Below are 19,128 nucleotides of genomic sequence, written 5' to 3'. Positions count from 1 at the left end.
TTTACCATCTTGAGCTGCCTTAGGAATACCCCGCAGGTCCTTATCCTGCCCTCCAAAGTCAGCATATGGCAGCCACACACTGGGGAAACATCATACCCTGAGCTCTCAACAGCTTTTATTTGTGTTAGGTGGGTCAGGCACATTCCTGTGAATAACCCAGCCTTTTCCTGAATGGGAAGGGAAAACACTAAAACAGTCTAAATACGGAGCAACCTCTTGGCTGCTCATTGGGCAAAGGATGGTGTTTTTTCCCCCTAACCTAGCTGACCTTGCTCAGCAGCATTCTTCAAGATCCCTGCTGTTTCCCTTGCCTGGTTGCAGCCTGCTGGGGTACCATGACAGAGAAGCTTTTGTTCACCCTGGTTAAACAACACTGGAAATGAATTGGAAGCTGCCTGAGAGGAGAAAAGTGCTGCCTCGGCAGTTCATAGAATCACAGAATCATGTTGGATTTGAGTTGGAAGGGGCCTTAAAGCTCCTCCAGCTCCAACCCCTGCCACGAGCAGGGACCCCTTCCACTAGAGCAGCTTGCTCCAAGCCCCTGTGTCCAACCTGACCTTGAACACTGCCAGGGATGGGACAGCCACAGCTTCTCTGGGCACCCTGTGCCAGCGCTTCGCCATTTGCCCAGCAAAATATGATGCTTGATGTGGCCACAACAGGTACGTGGAGTACCAGCCAACCACAGCCCTAACACTGCAAGTGTAGGGATTTAAAATAACTTCAGTATCTCTCAAAGTGTTAAATATGTAGAAATACTCATTACAATTCAGATAGTACAGAGTTTGGTGAGAATTTATTCAGGTTGTTACTCCCTTCTTCCATCTGTTACCCGTTCACACATTGTGGTCATCATCCCTCACTTCCCCCAGGAAGTCATAGGCCAGCTCGGAGATGTCGAAGGCTGTGTGAGTGTTCTCTGCTGCCAGCAGGTACTGGAGGGCCCCGTCGTTCTCTCGGCTCTTCTTCAGGAAGTCAGCGATCACCTTCCAGCGCAAGGCCTCGGACTCTTCCTCAGCCCACTTGTAGGGGGGCAGGAGAGTGGAGTGGAGCAGTGGGAACACGGAGTCGTGGTACACCAGCACGAAGAGGGACTTGAGAAACTCCCCATCTCTCTGCAGAGAGGAGTGTTTGGAGATGCATCAGTGCAAATACTGCTCCAGAAGTGCTGTCCCCAGGAACAACACACAAGAAAATGGTCAACTCGTCCCCAGTTCTCAGGATTACAACAGGAAGAGGTCTGACCTTCCTAAGCAAACATCACTTGGCTCGGGTGAGCTTCAAACTCCTTCCAGAAGCCCTCCATACTAGTACGGTAGTGGAGTGGTTTTGATGGCATTGCTTTTGTAGGTTATAAAACTGTAGAACCAGCCAGGTTGGAAAAGCCCTTTAAGCTCATCCAGTCCAACTGTTCCCCAGCACTGCCAAGGCCACCACTAACCCATGGCACTGAGGCCTCGTCTACGTGGGGTGTGAACACTTCCATGGCCCTGCTGCCACACTGGTGCTGATACAGGCCAGGATGCTGCTGGCTTCTTGGCTGCCTGGGCACAAGCTGCTCATGTTCAGCTCCATCAATCAGCACCCCCAGGTCCTTTTCCATGGGTAGTTTCCAGCCACTCTTCCCCAGGCAGGCTCTGCAGGCACAGGCTGAGGCTCTTTGCTCTTGCCGTGGGGCAGTGCCACATCCTCCCACCTCGGCAGCCCAACCTCTGCTCCCTTCTCCACTGCCCTAGGCAGGGAATTGCAGCAATCCCACACTCCTCACAGCACCCAGCTCTTGGCAGCAGGTGAGGCTGCACCACAAGTGCTCTCGTTTCACTCTGTGTGGGGTGAGAATGATGCTCTCCCTGGTAAAGACCAGTTTCAAAACCTAGAGGCTAAGAATCAGTCAGTTATCCAACACTGAAAGATCCCAACTGCTTTAACTGGACAAGATATAACTAGACAAGGTTTGGGTGCCTTGTTTTCCATGTGCACACTGGTGTTGTGCAGTTCATATCTCAGCAGGAGATTCAGCAGCGAGAACCATGCAAGGAGGAGTAAGGGTTCAGCAGGCAGCAATCCTGCCCTGGGAGTGGCACACAACAAATCAGGTAAAACTGGATGGTTCTGGGCTACCAGGGAGTTACTAATTCTTTGAGCAGATCAGCTTTCATTTGGGATTAATGGCCTTGAAAAAGTGATTCTGACTCAACAGCGTGTTGGTTTGTTTGCATAAACAGGGTGAACTCCTTGGGTAGCTGTTCAGTAGCACACACAGTGAATGGAATACCCTCCTGCTCCCAAGGGACAAGTCTTGGATGAAGAGCCAAAGCCTCTCTGGTTCAGTTACCTATAGCCTCTCCTTGTCCAGAGAGCAGGAGGTAGGACAAGGGATGGATAAACCTGGTGACACAGCCAGTCCTCCAACTGTCTGCACCCCAAAATGGGAGATACCAAGAGGCTGATGCAAGGAATGGGCAGGACGTGGGGCATTTTTCCAGGTGGACTGTGGGAGCTCAGAGGTGGAGGAGGGAAGGTTATTTCGTGGGCATACACAGCCCCTTTTGAGCCACTGGAAAGCTTTTACCAGACAAGTACTGGAGGCACCCTTTGGGTATGCACCTCTAATAGCTCCCCTGCTAACAACCCTATGCAAACACTGGGACAACAACTTGATGTCATATTCCTCCTTCTTCTAGTTTAATACTATAGGTACGGGTAAGAAATGTTAAGAACTGCATTTAGGTACCTGTTTTGTAAGTAACTGTATGATGAGAGGAAAAGGTAACTAGCAGTAACACTGACAGAAAGCTCCTAGTCTGATTTAGATTGAATATGTCACCAAAACCCCTGTAATTTCTTACCTTCTCAGATCTCTTCACTGTTCTTTCTCTATCTGCCCAAGCACTCTAAAATGAAATGAAGCATTAAATCAGACTCGAGGTTGTGGAGATCTAAAGCAATTCCATTTCTAGCTGCAAAAATCTCTCTTTTAACTGCAGTCCCCCAGTGGGTTAGGCTCCTGTTGCAGTCCCACTTCCTTCACACTCCCATACCCCCCTTGTGCCATGTTAACTGATTTAAGCAAAGAGCCATTCCACTGCATTGTACAGATACAAGGACTTGGAGATGTGGACATCAGATGCAGTTGAACACTATGTGGATAACATACCCGAAGTGCATCCATCAGGTCTGGCTGATCCATGAGTTGAGGGAAAGTTGCTAGAATAGGATTACAGATTAAATCTGAAACAGCAAACAAACACATTCAAGTTTAAGGAGGAAATGGGATGACTCTCAAGGTACTGACATGTCAAGTTATTCAGCACCTTCCCTCCCCTCAGACTATTCCAGAGGGAAGACTGGCTGTAATAATACTTCAGTGCAGTGGGGAAGGTGGAAGAACTCTCTGACTGCATCCTCTGTAGCAAGCTCCCAGTGGCTGAGAGACAGTTAACTGGGAGAGGAGAGGCACAAACCCAACTGCTCTGTTAGAAGCCAGAGACCTTTCAGGTTCCCCCTAGGGGCAGGCTGAGGTTTTCCTCATTTCCACACCTGTCTTTTTATAAACACCTGGAATTGTGCTGCTTGGCTTGGATGTTGTGAATAAACACACGTGTTCTGCCTTAACCTGCCTTGTCTGGTGCGCCATGTTCATAGAGTCCCAGCATCAGCCAGGCTGGAAAAGACCTTTAAGATCACCAAGTCCATCTCTCCATCAAGAGCCCAACTCCCTCCTGGCTCCATCCTCCTGTCAGGCACTTGTAGGGAGCAATCAGGTCCCCCCGAGCCTTCTCTTCTCCAGACTGAACCCCCCAGGTCCCTCAGCTGTTCCCCATCACACTTGGGCTCCAGGCCCTGCACCCAAGGGTTTCAGGTAACTGGGTAAGGAGCAGCACAGTGCATTGACTGAATGGGGCACATCCCAAATGGTACTGGGCTCCTCATGGGTCTCCTGTTGGAGCTGAGCTGTTTCACAGCCAGGCAAGGCAGAGCTCAGAGCTGCCTCCCCTTTCTCCGTTACAAAGCACAGCAAGTCTTGAGCCCCAGAGGCACAGAGGTCCTGTGCTGTCAGCATTTAGTTAATGAGATTGGGGATAAGGTTACAAGAGTGCCACAAGTGCCATACAGTGGAATGCTGGTTGAGGTGTTTTCTTTCTCTTGTCATTTGAAGTATTTGTTTCTTCATGTTGAAGTTGGTGGGTAGTTTAGTGAACATCATTTGCTGTTAACGTCGCAGGGAAGCAAGCCAGATCTGATCACTCCTGTGAAGTATAATGGGCATTTCAAGATGCCTGTTTCTGAATTGTTGGCTGGTTTTGAAATAAGAGAAATCTTATTTTCTTACACCAGAAAACGGCTACCAGAACAATGGCTGAAATGCTGGGGTAAAGCCTTTAACTCATTTCAAACAAAGACTGAATCCAAATGGATGCAGTTTAACTCCAGGAGAGGCCATCAGCCTGATCTGGTGTCCTACATTACAAAGATCAAACCAAGTAAGTACAGCAGTTCAAAACTGGCCTTCCAAAATGAAGTGTTTTAATGTCTCTGAGATGAGTTTATTAAATAAGGCATTAATTTAGAAAAGGGGCTGACTCTCAGGTACTGAAATCAAGTATACACAGGGTGTATATTAAAGGTCAAGAAAATCAGGAAGGGAGTTAAGGTCTGAGCACCTCTGAGAGATGATTCTGTAATTCAGATGCCTACGTATGGTTGAAGATTGGAAAGTTTTAAATGTCAGTAAGTGCACAAGCAAGTTTATCTGCCTTAGGAATGGGGGATAATTCAGTCTGGAGAAGACACAAGAAAATCACTTCCCAGCACCAATATAAATTCACCTGTAGCACAGTTTGTAGTGCAGAAATGTATTTATTCCCTATTTCAAAGCGATTTTAAAATGGAGAAGACCATGAACTGCTACAGTCCTGTTGAAGGGAAGATGGGGAAGGAGTAAGATAGAGAGTTGTGAAATCAGAGCAAGACACTGAGTTCTAAACCCAGAACTCTTCCTCTTCTGTCTCTCCCTGCTGCATCAGCCAAGAAGTAAATAATAATTAAAACAGCCTAAAGAGGATGACTTGGCCTCAAGGACAAAAACATCTGCCTCAGCTCCTCTATAACCCAGAACACGCATACACTGGAAATGAATGAGTAAACCTGTGTGCAGGTCTGATTTCTCATTGTAGGGGTGGTGAAAAGGAAACATTCATCTTCCAAATAATCCTTTACCTTTATTTGCTTCTTATTTACTTAGAAATAACCCTTTACCAATCCAAATAGACTTTAATGAGAATTTCCCTCAAAGCACTTCATTTGCTACATGAACTGATGTCAAATAGGGCAATATTTTAACTCATAGTAGATATGAGTTAAAATATTACTGGTTTGAAATGCAAACAGGCTTCCCAGCAAGAGGCTGTTCTCTTTTATCAGCTGGACAAGTTTGTGTTTGTCCCCACAACACCTCCAGACTGAAAGGCAAAACACTGAGCTCCACAGGAGCAGCTCTTACCTGTGCTTTGCAGGCTTACTCTGTCTTTCAGGAGTGCATCACCAAGGATTTGTCGATAGAATAGCAGGAGATGGCTGTAGCACATGCTGCCAATGAGTGTTTCTGGGAGCAAACTGAGTGAAAACAACATGCAGTTGAGACTGGCAGCAAAAACTGCTCCTAGGAAGCATTGTTCACCAAAACCTGAGGGTAAGAATGGCTTCATGGGGGTTATTATTGGCTCATATTGGCACTTCCACTGCTTTTGAAGGTGCATATTTATACAGCCACAAGAGCCAGGCTCCTGCTGTTGCTGTTTTCAGTCTTATCTAAACGTAAAACCTTTTTGTATGTGCTCAACAGAACAGCTGTAAGCATCAGAGATCAAGCACACCATGCAGGTGACATGACCCATAGCCAGTGTTCCAGGGAAGGGGAATACTTTAGATCTCTGGGACCATTGCAGGCAGTCTGGAATACTTCCCCATTTCATGGCAGCACACATGAATACTTACTACAGGATGTCTTTTGACTGCACACTCAGTGACCTCAGTCTCAGCACAAGCACAGGCTGTTTCTTGAGTGCCATGAACTGATGGAAAACACCACTGCCTGCTTAAGAAATCAATATCAAATATAAAATCAGCCAATTTGAAAGAATATTAATTCTATTACAAGAATGGACAAGAGGTGATTTACTGAAAACTGTAATGGTTTAAGCGTGGTCTAAACCCAGGAGGAATTGAAGATCTGAAAATACATCACCATGTGGTCTAACACAAACTGTGATCTCTCTCTAGTATGGTGGATTCATAGTATGTGTGGAGCAATGTGGAGGTAGGTGTCCAAATCCAGTATAAGGGCCTTCTGGAGCTTACAGCGTGTCACAGCTGCAAGTGGACATTATCATAGCTTCCAGAGGAAAGCCATGGCTGCCCTCATCTGAACACAAGTGGTCTCTCATCTGAACCAGCTCCTAGTGGAGCTTTATTCAGCCCCACAGGGAAGCACCTGTACAGATGTTCTGCAGCACATGCATGCACATGTGGAACTTGTGCAGAAGTGACAGGGGATTGATGGCTGGGAACTCCAGAGCAGTGTGGCTGCTGAGCCTTGTGCCATCCATCACCCCACAGCCCAGAACTGATAACTGCAGTTAAAGAAACAATCCAAAATGCTTCTCAGAGCTAAACCTCAACCTGTGGACACTGGAAGGACAGAAACATCAGCACTGGCACAGTTCTGAAGCCCATCAGCCCTAACAATCATAGGATCATAGAATGGTTTTGGTTGGAAAGGACATTAAGATCATCCAGTTCCAACCCCCTGTCATGGGCAGGGACACCTTCCACTAGAGCAGCTTGCTCCAAGCCCCTTCCAACCTGGCCTTGATCAACACTCTTGCACAAAATGAGAACACCCAAACCAAAAGCAGACTGTGGCAACTGTATGGTAATGAGAGATAATAAGAACATGCTGTAAAATACATATAGCTTTTGTTGTGTGCTTTCTTTTATATAGTGTTGAGAAGAAACCATACCTCTTCTTGATATTGATGGGTCAACCTCGACACCTCTCTCACAGGGAGTCCCACCATTTAAAGGCAGCTCGTACATCCTGTGAAAGAAGAGCAGCATGGTTGAAATAAAGAGGTGTGAGGATGTGAGAGAACAGCACAACCACTGGCTGAGAAGGAAAACCTGCTGTCAAACAAAACCTGACCCAGTGCTTGGTGTATGACTAGTGTTTGCCACGAAATGACTGCGCCTACTGAAGTAACCAAACCTCAAATGGTAAGTTTGGAGCTAGTTGATTCTATTGTAAGAAATGAGCAACGTTGATTCTTTCCCACAGGACACAAATATCTTTCTTCTGTGAAATTCAGCAATTGTTTCACCATAATGCTCTCGAGGAGTCGTGTATGTAGCACGTTTTAGACAGGGAAGATTTAAAACCTCAAAGAATAACATCACCCCAGTTCTGTCACGAGTCAGTCGCTGCTGAAGCAAACATGCGATTTCACTCTAGATACCACAGTTAACGGTACAGAAAACCAATGTTAGAGATCAAGTTTAGGTGAGATTTAGAGACTTACAGAACAGCAGAGGTCCTGCCTTGTAATCCAGATACATTTAGAATACACACACATATATATATGTCATAAAAAACAAGTATTGCAAGCCTGATCTCCACTGAGTCATTTCAGTCAATCAACAGAAAGCTTTCCTACATTTAATAAAATAGAGATCTGTACAGTTATTACTCTTTAACCATAAATAGGCTGCAAAACACAAGCTTATTCACACTCTGCAGGTGCAGTGAGAGATTCATTCACAGAAACTCCCACTTGCTTCCAAGTCTTAGAAACCAATCTCATTCTCACATAAAAAGGAATCTTTGGCAAAGCACACGTAGAGAATCAAACAGGATGTTGTCACCTTTGATTCAGATGATGATTCTGCTTTATACAAACAGGACTCTAAATAATTCCCTATTAACTCAGAGAATTCCATAGTTCTAATATTCCACTGAAGGTTATCTTTTAAACACACCAACTTGCAACATCCCAAACCTGAATCCTGGGGTCCAGGGACACTTTTCCCACACAAACATAGTAGAACATACACTGGGTGTGGAAACAGGTCCAGGATTCACACTGGAAGACCCAATAGCCTGGATTACACCTGCCCCTATCAGTGTGCAAGTATAAATAGGCACCTTACTCCTAGCCTAAAATAGATGTATATGCATAAGCATGTAAATACAGAGAGAGAGAGAAGGAAAACAAACGTACTTGGCAGGAACAGGCATTCCATTAGAAGTAAAAAGCTTCAGGAATACCCAGCCACAGCTCAGCTCTCCTCTTTCCCCTGTTGACTAGGAAAATATAGGAGAAACTAAGTGATTTGAACAGCTAAACCACAATGAATAACTGACCACAAGCAGTTATATAGAATAATCATATAAAAAGCATAAGAATAGTAAAAGCTCCAGATTTGGGCTAGGCAGCCACTGACTGTGTCACATTCCCAGGTGTTTGAAGGCATTTACCAACCAGACACAGCTGATCATCCATGAAGATATTTAAGAGGCAAGGATTTATAAAGCCAAAAACCACACACTTAAGCCCAAAGTACATCAAGAATTGGTCCTTTGCAATCCCATCGCACGAGATCTTTGGCAGACTAACAAGTTATTTCAGTAAGCAAAGGTACATTCATGCCCACCAAGCAGAAAGTCTTTGATTCTCTAAACACTGACTAGAACTAAAGGTTCCAAACCCAACATCTCTCCTCCCTTCTAGAAGTCAAAGGACGACAATCTTACAGTAAGCTAGGCAAAGTTCCCCTTAATTCCCATACAGATCCCACAGTTCACTGCTGGGATACCACAGCTTGTGTCTCACATGGGGCAGGTGGTTCACTTGATAAAACTGTGCTTGGAATGATTTCTGCTGCACCTTCACACACTCACATTGCGAATGTAAGTGATGCCAAGTTCAAACAACAGACCAATGTCTGCAGCCAGGGAGTTGGACCTGACAAAACAGTCTCCATCCAGCAAGCTGGGTAAAATGCCTGTTACCTATAGAGAGGGGAAGCAACAAGAAAAGTCAACGTATCTATTAAAAAGAAACAACTCTGATTTTTAAAGACCACTTACATAAGATCTCACAAACAATCCATTGCATATAAAAGCATGATGTGCAGAGAAGCAGTTTCAGTTGAAACCTTGCTCCTTCTTTATCTTACCATGAAACACAGCTCTGCTACCAAGGTAATTTTGTGCTATTAAACACAATTAAACACATTAACAAGCTATTAAAGAACTTTTGATGTTAAAAAGCACTTAATTCCTTCCAAGAACACAGCAACAACTGCGGTAAAACATGACCACGGTACTGCTCTGATGTGGCCCTGCACAGCACCTGGAACATGGCACAAAGATTGTGCTCTTTTATAATGAAATCAAGCAGAAGCTCACATGCAGAGTGCTTGGTCTCATCCCTTCTCCACGAACACCACGCACCATGTGCCTGATCCTGCTCCAATATGAACCGGTGCTGCCAACACCAGTCCCTCCAACTAATCCTGCCCCCCAGCTCTTCTTTCCCAAGTGTTTTTGCTAAATCACTTGGTTTGGTTTGAATTCACGCACTTCAGCAAGTCTTTTCTGCGTGTTCATCGTGGTTGCAGTATGCTTTATGTCCGTGTGAATACCAGAAGTAATAGCTGTCACTAAATCAGAAGCTGCAGACAGGCACTTCCTGGCTGTGTCACTCGCTGAGGGAGGCACCTACCTTGGGAGAAAAGCTCCAGGTTTGAGGGTTTTTAGGTTGCCACGTAGCTCTCACTGTGTGAATGTTACTGAGCACCTAGAGAATAACAGCAGTGACAAAAGCTAAGACAGGTTTATCTGGAAAGCTTTGCAGCTGTAAGAAAATGCAGAGTTATCCCAGATTAATCCAACATTGCACACAAATAAAATCACACTTTCTCTTCAGCTCTATCAGATGGTTTCAGTTTAAAGGACTAGAGACAAAGTCTTCTCTGGAGCCTGAGTGCTTTCAGAGTGCTTTCCAACCATTCCTGCTTCATACACACCAGTAATAATCCCTTTGCCCCCAAGAGGGCTCAGTGCAGCTGCAAGGAAACTGCTTAGATCCTGTTATACAAAGCTGCTCCACACAGAGGAATACCCAGGATCAAGGTCAGGGTGTGTGTCGGGGGGAATCTGAAGATGACCCTGACCAAGCTGTGTGCAGGCAGGTCACAGGAGAGAGATCAGCCCAGAAACACTCATCTCCACAAACAGAAAGGACAAAGAAGCCTCAATGGCAGGAGGGGAACCGAAATGATGGCTCCAAAAATGATGGAACCGAAAGAATGGGAGCCCCAGCCCCTCCCAGTGCTGCCCAGGACAGCCCCAGGGCCAGGTGTGACTCTCATGGTGGTGAGTCAATGGGAGCTGCATCACCTACAGCCTGACAGGGCCTGATGCTGTGGGGCGAGAGGCTGGTGTGAAGAGGAAGGTCACGCTGGGGCAGAACATCACTTAACTATGGCATGTTCAGGGGAGAAACCCAAAGCAGGAAAAGGGAGGGATCAAGGTGCTCTGTGGAGCAACAGGGGTGGGATAAGTACACGTCTGGCCATGCCCAGTGCCTGCCTGTCCTGTTTTCTCATTCAGCCCCATTTATAACTACTTGTCTGTCTTGGAAATAAATGATCTCTAAGGTCTCTTCCAACCCAAACCATCCTATTCTCTATTGTGATTATATACTGTGTATATATGTATATGTTATTCTCTATTCTGAATGTGTGTGTGTGGACATTTAGGTGCCAGGGGCCAGCCAGACTCAGGCCACTGGGGGCCAGCGTGTCTGTGGTGCCTCAAGTGTGTGATCACAATCCAGCCAGACTGATCAGAGAGTGTGTTAAGCAGCTTGGGAGGCAGACTCTGTGTGTGTGTCTCTCTCTGAAAGCAGTTGGGCGACCAAAGAAAGCAGAGCACAAAAAGATCCACATCTCATCAAGGCTTTTTCTGACAGCCAAACAACTCACCCGGTTGCCATCGAAGAGGCAGAGCCGAACGTGTCTGCTGAGAACCTGAATGCTGACCCCTGGAAGAGGAATCATTTTACAGCCACATAAAGTTACAATCAGGGATACTCGAGTTGGTCTGGGAGAGATCTGAAATACAAACAGAAGGAGGGTAAAATCCATGGGGTGCTCCTGCACGTGGCATCATTCTGTGCTTATCTACTGAGACGATCAAGTGTAGTGTTCACTAGACTGCATTCTTCTAACCACAAAGCTTGTGTAGCGTTAGCAGCAGCAGCAAAATTCCTTCATAAGCCTTTAGCTCTCCCTAAGGAGACTCCTACAAACCCACAAACTTCAGATGAAACCCAACATGACAATTTGTACCCATTTGCTGCCTATTTGGAGGGCAGGAATTGTCAACATGTACTGCCTAAGGAGTCTATTGACACTGAAATCTGTCATCTGTCTCACAGCAATATTTACCCACCAATATCAGGTACTGCTAGCAATTCCCCTCGAGATCCTGCCACTCTCTCAAACCAGAAGCACCAAAGCTTTCTTACCAGCAATACTCACAGTATCTTTTTCAGCATCCCACACCAGGTCTTTGAAAGCCAGTTGGGATGGAGTGAGTTCAGGCTGCAGAAAGCGACTTGCTCGAAACTGATTGCCTACAAGAAGAGTGATTTTAAAAACTTAACATTTTTCATGATCTTTATTGCCAAAAAAATGAACACCACCCCAAAATTCGCATGTGGCTAAGTCCATTTGGATATTTAAGTGGTCCAGACAAAACTATGGAGGTATCTTCCACAAGCACCCTTTAAAAGGGCAACTTTTACTGTTTTAAAGTATTTTGCAGTGTTTTGTTCCTATAAAGCTATTTATTTGAAACAGCTTCAAACAAAAAGGCTAACAAAAGATGAGGTGTGCAATGTATTTAAATGGGAAAGAGACTCCAAAAGATTTCTGAGAAAAAGGGAAGATTAAAAATCATCTTTTTCTGCAACACCAACAAGAAGTATTTTCCAAAGAGGAAAATCTTTGCAATCTCTCAGGAAATTGGTCATTGCCTCCATGTGGCTGGGATTTCACACATAAATAAATGTGATAATAAATATAAATTAAAACTTAATTGAAGGACAAAAAGCCTTTGCTACATTATTTATGGGTCAGATATAGCCTGTACAATTACCCCAAAACAATTAAGCAATACTGATGGGATCCCAACAGGCTGTAGCCAAGATAAGAAACTCTCCACAGACACTTGAGAATCCTGCAGTGGAATTATGATGAGAAAACCTTAAGTACTCACCTTCTTCCAAGAGCTGGAAAAGCGTGGACAGACGGAATCCTGCAGGAACAGCTCCTATGGTTGTCAGTACCTCTACTGTGTCATTCTGTTAAAAAGTGAAAGAAAAAGGGTACTGGTATTCCTGCTGTTTAACAGTGAATTCTATCCTAATCCAGAACTCCCACACAGCCAGTATGAGAGACGTGGGACAGTGGCCACCTCTTCTTATGTGAACAAGGGGGAATGGCTTGAACCTGCCAGAGGGGAGACTGAGCTGAGCTCTTAGGCAGAAGCTCTTCCCTGTGAGGGTGCTGAGGCACTGGCACAGGGTGCCCAGAGAAGCTGTGGCTGCCCCATCCCTGGCAGTGTTCAAGGCCAGGTTGGACACAGGGGCTTGGAGCAAGCTGCTCCAGTGGAAGGGGTCCCTGCCCGTGGCAGGGGGTTGGAATTGAATCAGCTTTAACCTCCCTTCCAACCAAACCAGTCTGTGTTCTGTGACCCATCCTCAGGAGCAATGTTTCATGTGTGAACCCAGCCAGACTCCTGTTTTGTTAAATCTCAACTCGGTTTCGAAGCAGCAGAGCAGCCAGCTACAGAATGAAATCACCCCCTTGAGAAAGAACTGGTTTAGTACTACTGTGGCAAAACAACAAAAGACATCTTCTTTGCATCTTCTCTCAGCCACACAGCTTGGGCTGCACCCTATTTCTAAGGTGTTAGAGACATTTCTGTAGCATTTCTTGCCACAAAACCGCAAAATAGAGGATGTTAATTAAAAACAACGGTGTGGGGTACAAGAAACAGCGTTTGGTAAAGGCAAACCTTGTCCAAAAATAATTAATATTGTGGTAGATGAAGTTGCCATGCAAGAGGTACACCTACCTCTGTGATAGCTCTTCTTAGAGCACTCCAGTGAGAATCAGTTCTGGAAGAAAAAGAATGTATTTCTATGATACATCATCCTTGTATCATTAAACATTGCTCTTCAAAGAGCAGCAGCTTAATAACCATATCTGAGATACTAATAATGGACATTTCCAGCCACTAAGACCAACTGCTGGACTATCTCATGAGCTGGATACACGAGACAGTTACACTTTGATCTTATGAGGGGGAAAAACATAATCAAAGGCAAACTCCCCAACAGACCCAGTCAAGGAAAAGCACGTCTGCCCACTGATAACAGGGCAAGTGACTGCTGTGCTGGAAGGAAAAGTGCAAGAACCAAATACCTTCTGAGGTATTCTCACTGTAAGAAATGTACCACCGGATTTAAGGAAGGGGAAGAAGGATTTGACACTTATGTGCTGTCACATCACTCCATTTACCTTTTTTTGATTTCAGTTCCATCTGCTGTTTCATCCACTACTTCTACCTGTTCTTCACTTTGCTCTGGGCTTTCGTCATCTTCCTTGTGAACCTGTAATTCACATTCAGAACAGCAAACTGCTTGATTTGTTCACAGCTCTGCTCTTAAAAATGCTTTCCCCAAGCACAGCATGTGTTAAGAGTTCAGAAGAGGAGATTTTCTGTCTGTGATGTGGATTCTTTAGAGAAATACATCAGCATCATGAAGTCAATGTGCTCTTTAGTTGCAGTCTGAAGAGCTCTGTTCCACCTGATCACTCCAAACTGTGTACCCATGTCTAAATGTTCATCACAAGTGTATGCATATATAATGCATAATATATGTACATATACCTAATATATGTGCACATATATATAGTATATATGTATATGTACATATACATAACAGATGTACACATATATTATGCATATATGTGCATAAGTACATAAACTAGCAAGTTCCAAAGCTTTAAATTACAAAATACTCCAACATTTACAGGGAGTCACATTTCATGTAAATTAGGAAAAGCCAAATAAGACCCTTGGAGTCTTCAGAGCTGACCTTTAGTGACACAGACTATGACCTTCGTATTCAAGATACTTCTCTGCACTTGTATGGCCCATCTTCACAAGGCACAAAATACTGCTTTTGCCAGTTGCCTCCACATACATGGATACAAACATGGTGTTAGTTCCAAATAACTGGTGAAACACTGCAGGTAAGCACTGTGATCACTTTTATGCAGCTGTATTATCATTAATATATATATGTATGTATATAAAAGAACAGAGGTGAGCCTGGGACAGAAGGAGGCTGCAGAACACTCACCGCAAGATAGGTTCTAGGGACGAGGCCTCTCTCCCCTCTTGAGTTCTCAGCTACCCACCAGCCATCTGCCTTCTTGTCATGTATGAAGAGGATTTCCCCTTTCTTGCCATCAAAAGGAGACAGAGACAAAAGAGAACCAAGTATTTCAAAACAGCTCCAGGCACAACTGAAAGTAACAACACAAAAGCTTATTTTTTCCTCACAACAAAGATCACACAGCAGACCCACCACTACAGGAGGTGCCAAAAGGACACTGGATTCCCGAAGCCACTGCTCCCCAGATCCCACAGGGAACTGGCTGAATCCCAGAAGCATGAGATTTAATCATAGTTATTGCTTAACACACAACTACCTGCAGCCCAGAGCCACATTTACCGTGAATGTGAGATCCCCTTCCTGCTGTGCATCAAAGTTCCCAACGGCGATGCATTCCTTAATGTTTGGATCATCCAACAATTTATCCTCCTCATCATCATCTTCTGCTTCTTCACTGTCTTTCTCCTCACTACTTTCTTCATCTTCACTCTCATCCTCTTCTTCATTTTCATCTTCTGATTGAGGACCTTTCTGATGGTGCTTGTCTCTACCCAAAATAAATCAATTATTATTTAGACAAAACTTGTTGAAATTACTGTAGATCCTTGAGATACTGCCTTCTCTCCATTATCCACATCCAGAATTGTCATTCCTGTGTTTTACTCTCTGTCCTCATCTGAAAAAACTCCCAAATCCCAGTGGTGTTTCCTTCCTAAGTGTACAGACCACAAGTGTGATGGGGAACAGCTGAGGGACCTGGGGGGTTCAGTGTGGAGAAGAGAAGGCTCGGGGGGGACCTGATGGCTCCCTACAAGTGCCTGACAGGAGGATGGAGCCAGGAGGGGCTGGGCTCTGCTCCCAAGGAACAAGGGATGGGACAAGAGGAAACGGCCTCAAGCTGCACCAGGGCAGGTTTAGATGGAGCTGAGCAACAATTCCTGCCCCAGAGGGTGCTCAGGCATTGGAACAGGCTGCCCAGGGCAGGGCTGCAGTCACCGTCCCTGCAAGGGTTCACACCCCGTGGAGACGAGGCCTCAGTGCCATGGGTTAGTGGTGGCCTTGGCAGTGCTGGGAATGGTTGGACTGGATGAGCTTGAAGGGCTTTTCCAACCTGGCTGATTCTGTGATTCTATGACCACACTGCATCCTCTCCCCTCAACAGCCACACTGTATTTCAGCCATGAACCAACACCCTCAGAGAATTCCAGCCAGTTGTTCATGGCTGCATCAAGAGAACAAGCCCCACAAGAGCCATCTCCTGAGCACGTCTTCCTTAACTGCATGTTAAGGTAATAAAGGGGATAAGGTAACTGTTTCTCATGGACCTTTCCAACTGTACACATTGTACACTTCTAATTCCATAGAAGCACAAACTGTATTTGTTTAAGCTACTTACACTGAGGACTTCTTTGTCGTGTTATCCTGATCCAAGGCAAGAACAAGCTTCTGCAGCTGCTGAGAGAGTTTTAGCAACAGCTTTTCTTCTTCTTCTTTCCTCTGATTGTAGTTCCCCACAGGTGCAGGCTCATCAGCCTGAGAAAGAATCACAGAATAGTTAGGGCTGGAAAGGACCTTAAGATCATCCAGTTCCAACCCCCTGCCATGGGCAGGGACACCTCACACTAAACCAGGGCACCCAAGGCTCTGTCCAACCTGGCCTTGAACACTGCCAGGGATGGAGCATTCACAACCTCCCTGGGCAACCCATTCCAGTGCCTCACCACCCTCACAGGAAAGAACTTCCTCCTTAGATCCAATCTAAACTTCCCCTGTTTAAGTTTGAACCCGTTACCCCTTGTCCTGTCACTACAGTCCCTAATGAAGAGTCCCTCCCCAGCATCCCTATAGGTCGCCTTCAGACACTGGAAGCTGCTCTGAGGCCTCCACGCAGCTTCTCTTCTCCAGGCTGAACAGCCCCAACTTTCTCAGCCTGTCTCCACACAGGAGGTGCTCCAGGCCCTGATCATCCTCGTGGCCTCTGGACTTGTTCCAACAGTTCCATGTCCATGGTTGTGTGATCAACACAACCAATCACTTCAAGAATCAAAGTCCCCTTCAAAGTGAATGTTCCAGACTTGCTTTCCAAGCAACCCTCCTGGGCTGCTCTCCCTCCCCACCCAGTGACATCCTGCTTCCCCATTTACTAAGTGTATAAATGGATCTCAGAGATCCCAGTCAGGGACTGTGTGGTGCTTGGCACTGGTCTTGTCCTGACCCATCTCAATGGAGGCTGATGTTCTCTAAACACTCCCCACGATGAATCCTGGTGAAAACCATTAACAAATTCACCTCCGTACTCACTTTTTTCAGGTCACGAAGAGCATTTGTGTTCTCATCCACCAGTTCCTTCAGCTGCATGCATCTGCATTGCAAGCAAAGCAGAGAGATGGTGTTTTCTTCAATTCTCACTGAAGCATACCAGTTTACTCACAACTTCACCCAGTTCCATGCACACACAGCTTGCGAATGCCAGCACAAGCGCAAGCATCAGCTGAGGTGATGACTATTACCTGTGATGTGCAAGTTCCCACTTAAAACTACCTCAGCCCTTGAGGAAGCAGCCAGCCTGTTGCTTCTGCCTGGAAAACAGACGAGTGAGACGGGGCTGGGAAGAGAGATGTGGAATTAGGAGGAAAATGGAAAGGTGTGTGCAGGGAACCGTCTGCTCCTTCTCCTGGTGCAAAGGTGATGGGAATCATGGAATGGTTCGGGTTGGAAAGGACCTTAAGATCATCCAGTTCCAACCCCTTGCTATGGGCAGGGATGCCTCAAACTAGACTGTGTTGCCCAGGGCTCTGTCCAACCTGGCCTTGACCACTGCCAGGGATGGGGCAGCCACCGCTTCTCTGGGCACCCTGTGCCAGCGCCTCAGCACCCTCACAGGGAAGAGCTTCTGCCTTATCTCCAGCCTGAACTGCCCCTGTTTGTTTGAACCCATCACCCCTCGTCCTGTCCCTACAGGCCCCGATGAAGAGTCCCTCTCCAGCATCCTTGCAGGCCTCTTCAGGCACTGGAGCTGCTCTGGATTTGCCAGGCCTTAGCGCAGGGTGGCCAGGAGATGTTTCTCTCCAGCACACGGTCTCAGGCCACGCACCCCGCCCGCGGCACGCCGCTATAGACCGGGGGAAGGCCGAGGCCGGGTCCCGCAGCGCCCGCCGGGCACCGCCTCACCTCAGCGAAAGGGCCTCCCGCTGCCCGGGGGCCGGGGCCGCGCACTCCTCCCGCAGCGCCTCCACCTGCAACACAGGAGCGGGGCCGTGAGGCGCGGGGCCGAGCCCCGGCCGGGCCGTGCTGCTCGCTCCCACCCCGGTACCTGCTCCCGCAGCTCCCGGCTCCGCCGCTGCACCCGCTGCAGCGGGCCCCGCGCCCCCCGCGCAGACATGGTTGCCAGGCAACGGGCGCGGCGGCGCGGCGCGATGTCGTCACTTCCTGGGCGGGAGGCACCTCGGGAGTCGTAGGCGCTGAGGGGCGAGCGCGGGGCACGGGAGCCGGAGCGGCCTCGGCCGGCAGCGGAGCCCCCAGGCACGGCCCGGGCCTGCCCGTGGACAGGAGCTGGGGGTGCTGAGTGATGGAGCTGAACACGAGCAGCTCGTGCCCAGGCAGCCAGGAAGCCCCCAGCATCCTGGCCTGGATCAGCACCAGTGCGGCAGCAGGGCCAGGGCAGGGATTGTGCCCCTGTGCTGGGCACTGGTGAGGCTGCACCTCGAATCCTGGGTTCAGTTCTGGAGCCCTCACTGCGAGAGAGACATTGAGGGGCTGGAGCGGGGACAGAGAAGGGCAGCGGAGCTGGTGCAGGGCCTGGAGCACAGGGGTGATGGGGAAGGGCTGAGGGACCTGGGGGGTTCAGTGTGGAGAAGAGAAGGCTCAGGGGGACCTGATGGCTCCCTACAAGTGCCTGACAGGAGGATGGAGCCAGGAGGGGCTGGGCTCTGCTCCCAAGGAACAAGGGATGGGACAAGAGGAAACGGCCTCAAGCTGCACCAGGGCAGGTTTAGATGGAGCTGAGCAACAATTTGTGCCCCAGAGGGTGCTCAGGCATTGGAACAGGCTGCCCAGGGCAGGGCTGCAGTCACCATCCCTGCAAGGGTTCACAGCCCGTGGAGACGAGGCCTCAGTGCCATGGGTTAGTGGTGGCCTTGGCAGTGCTGGGAATGGTTGGACTGGATGAGCTTGAAGGGCTTTTCCAGCCTGGTTGATTCCATAATTCTGATTGACAAGTGTCCTGCAGCCATCTCTCAGGAGAGCCCTGTTCCTGCCCTCCACGTAACAACCTGTAAGGCTGTGACATGTCAGCTTCTGGACGATGCACACGCTTCTCACTGGTAATCATTCCCCCTGCCTCTACCAAATGGCACCCATAGGCAGACAATGGCACCCGCAGCTGGGCAGTGGTTTGGCTCTTTTTCCCCATAACTTTTACCTCTGTTCAGCCCCACAGCTAAAGCCAGCAGCCTGCAGTGTGCAGTGAATCCTCCAGCGCAAAGCAGGAGCACCCCCTCCTATCAGACACAAGGAAACGCTTCTGGAGTTCACTAGTGAGGGGAAGCAGGAATGCACTACAGCCTTCTCTGGACATTTCCCTTCCCGAAGCCCT

At 47.4% G+C, this 19,128-nt stretch overlaps 1 protein-coding gene and 1 long non-coding RNA gene across 7 annotated transcripts; one reads left to right on the top strand and one right to left on the bottom strand.

The window, feature by feature from the left end:
- Window positions 1–830: 830 nt before the first annotated feature.
- NPHP1 (nephrocystin 1) lies at window positions 831–17,934 on the bottom strand. Of its 6 annotated transcripts, XM_062608673.1 has the most exons (21): window positions 17,848–17,907; window positions 17,706–17,770; window positions 17,045–17,113; window positions 16,836–16,896; window positions 15,931–16,067; window positions 14,874–15,081; window positions 14,499–14,600; window positions 13,651–13,742; window positions 13,205–13,247; window positions 12,344–12,428; window positions 11,605–11,699; window positions 11,047–11,175; window positions 9,783–9,857; window positions 8,957–9,067; window positions 8,277–8,359; window positions 7,023–7,099; window positions 5,998–6,097; window positions 5,504–5,616; window positions 3,158–3,231; window positions 2,850–2,894; window positions 831–1,115 (listed from the first exon to the last, which is right to left on the bottom strand). In XM_062608673.1, exons 4-21 carry the CDS (start codon window positions 16,890–16,892, stop codon window positions 837–839), a joined length of 1,905 nt encoding a protein of 634 aa, XP_062464657.1. In that variant the 5' UTR covers window positions 16,893–16,896; window positions 17,045–17,113; window positions 17,706–17,770; window positions 17,848–17,907; the 3' UTR covers window positions 831–836. The 6 variants fall into 6 exon arrangements, with proteins under 6 accessions (XP_062464657.1, XP_062464642.1, XP_062464648.1 ...); XM_062608658.1 differs by lacking the exon at window positions 17,045–17,113 and having other exon boundaries at window positions 17,848–17,934; XM_062608664.1 differs by lacking the exon at window positions 17,045–17,113 and having other exon boundaries at window positions 5,998–6,094; window positions 17,848–17,934.
- Window positions 2,759–11,170, top strand: LOC134158635 (uncharacterized). Its single transcript, XR_009962838.1, has 3 exons — window positions 2,759–5,692; window positions 7,004–7,275; window positions 11,034–11,170. It is a non-coding gene; the product is annotated as an uncharacterized LOC134158635 (long non-coding RNA).
- Window positions 17,935–19,128: the final 1,194 nt, after the last annotated feature.

The sequence above is a fragment of the Pezoporus occidentalis genome, unplaced genomic scaffold (genome assembly GCF_034315485.1).
Source record: "Pezoporus occidentalis ecotype Australia unplaced genomic scaffold, CSIRO_AGI_Poc_V1 ctg10, whole genome shotgun sequence".
Taxonomy (NCBI): Eukaryota; Metazoa; Chordata; class Aves; order Psittaciformes; family Psittacidae; genus Pezoporus; species Pezoporus occidentalis.
The sequence above is the reverse complement of the archived record's forward strand: the minus strand, read 5'-3'. Positions and strand labels throughout refer to the sequence as shown.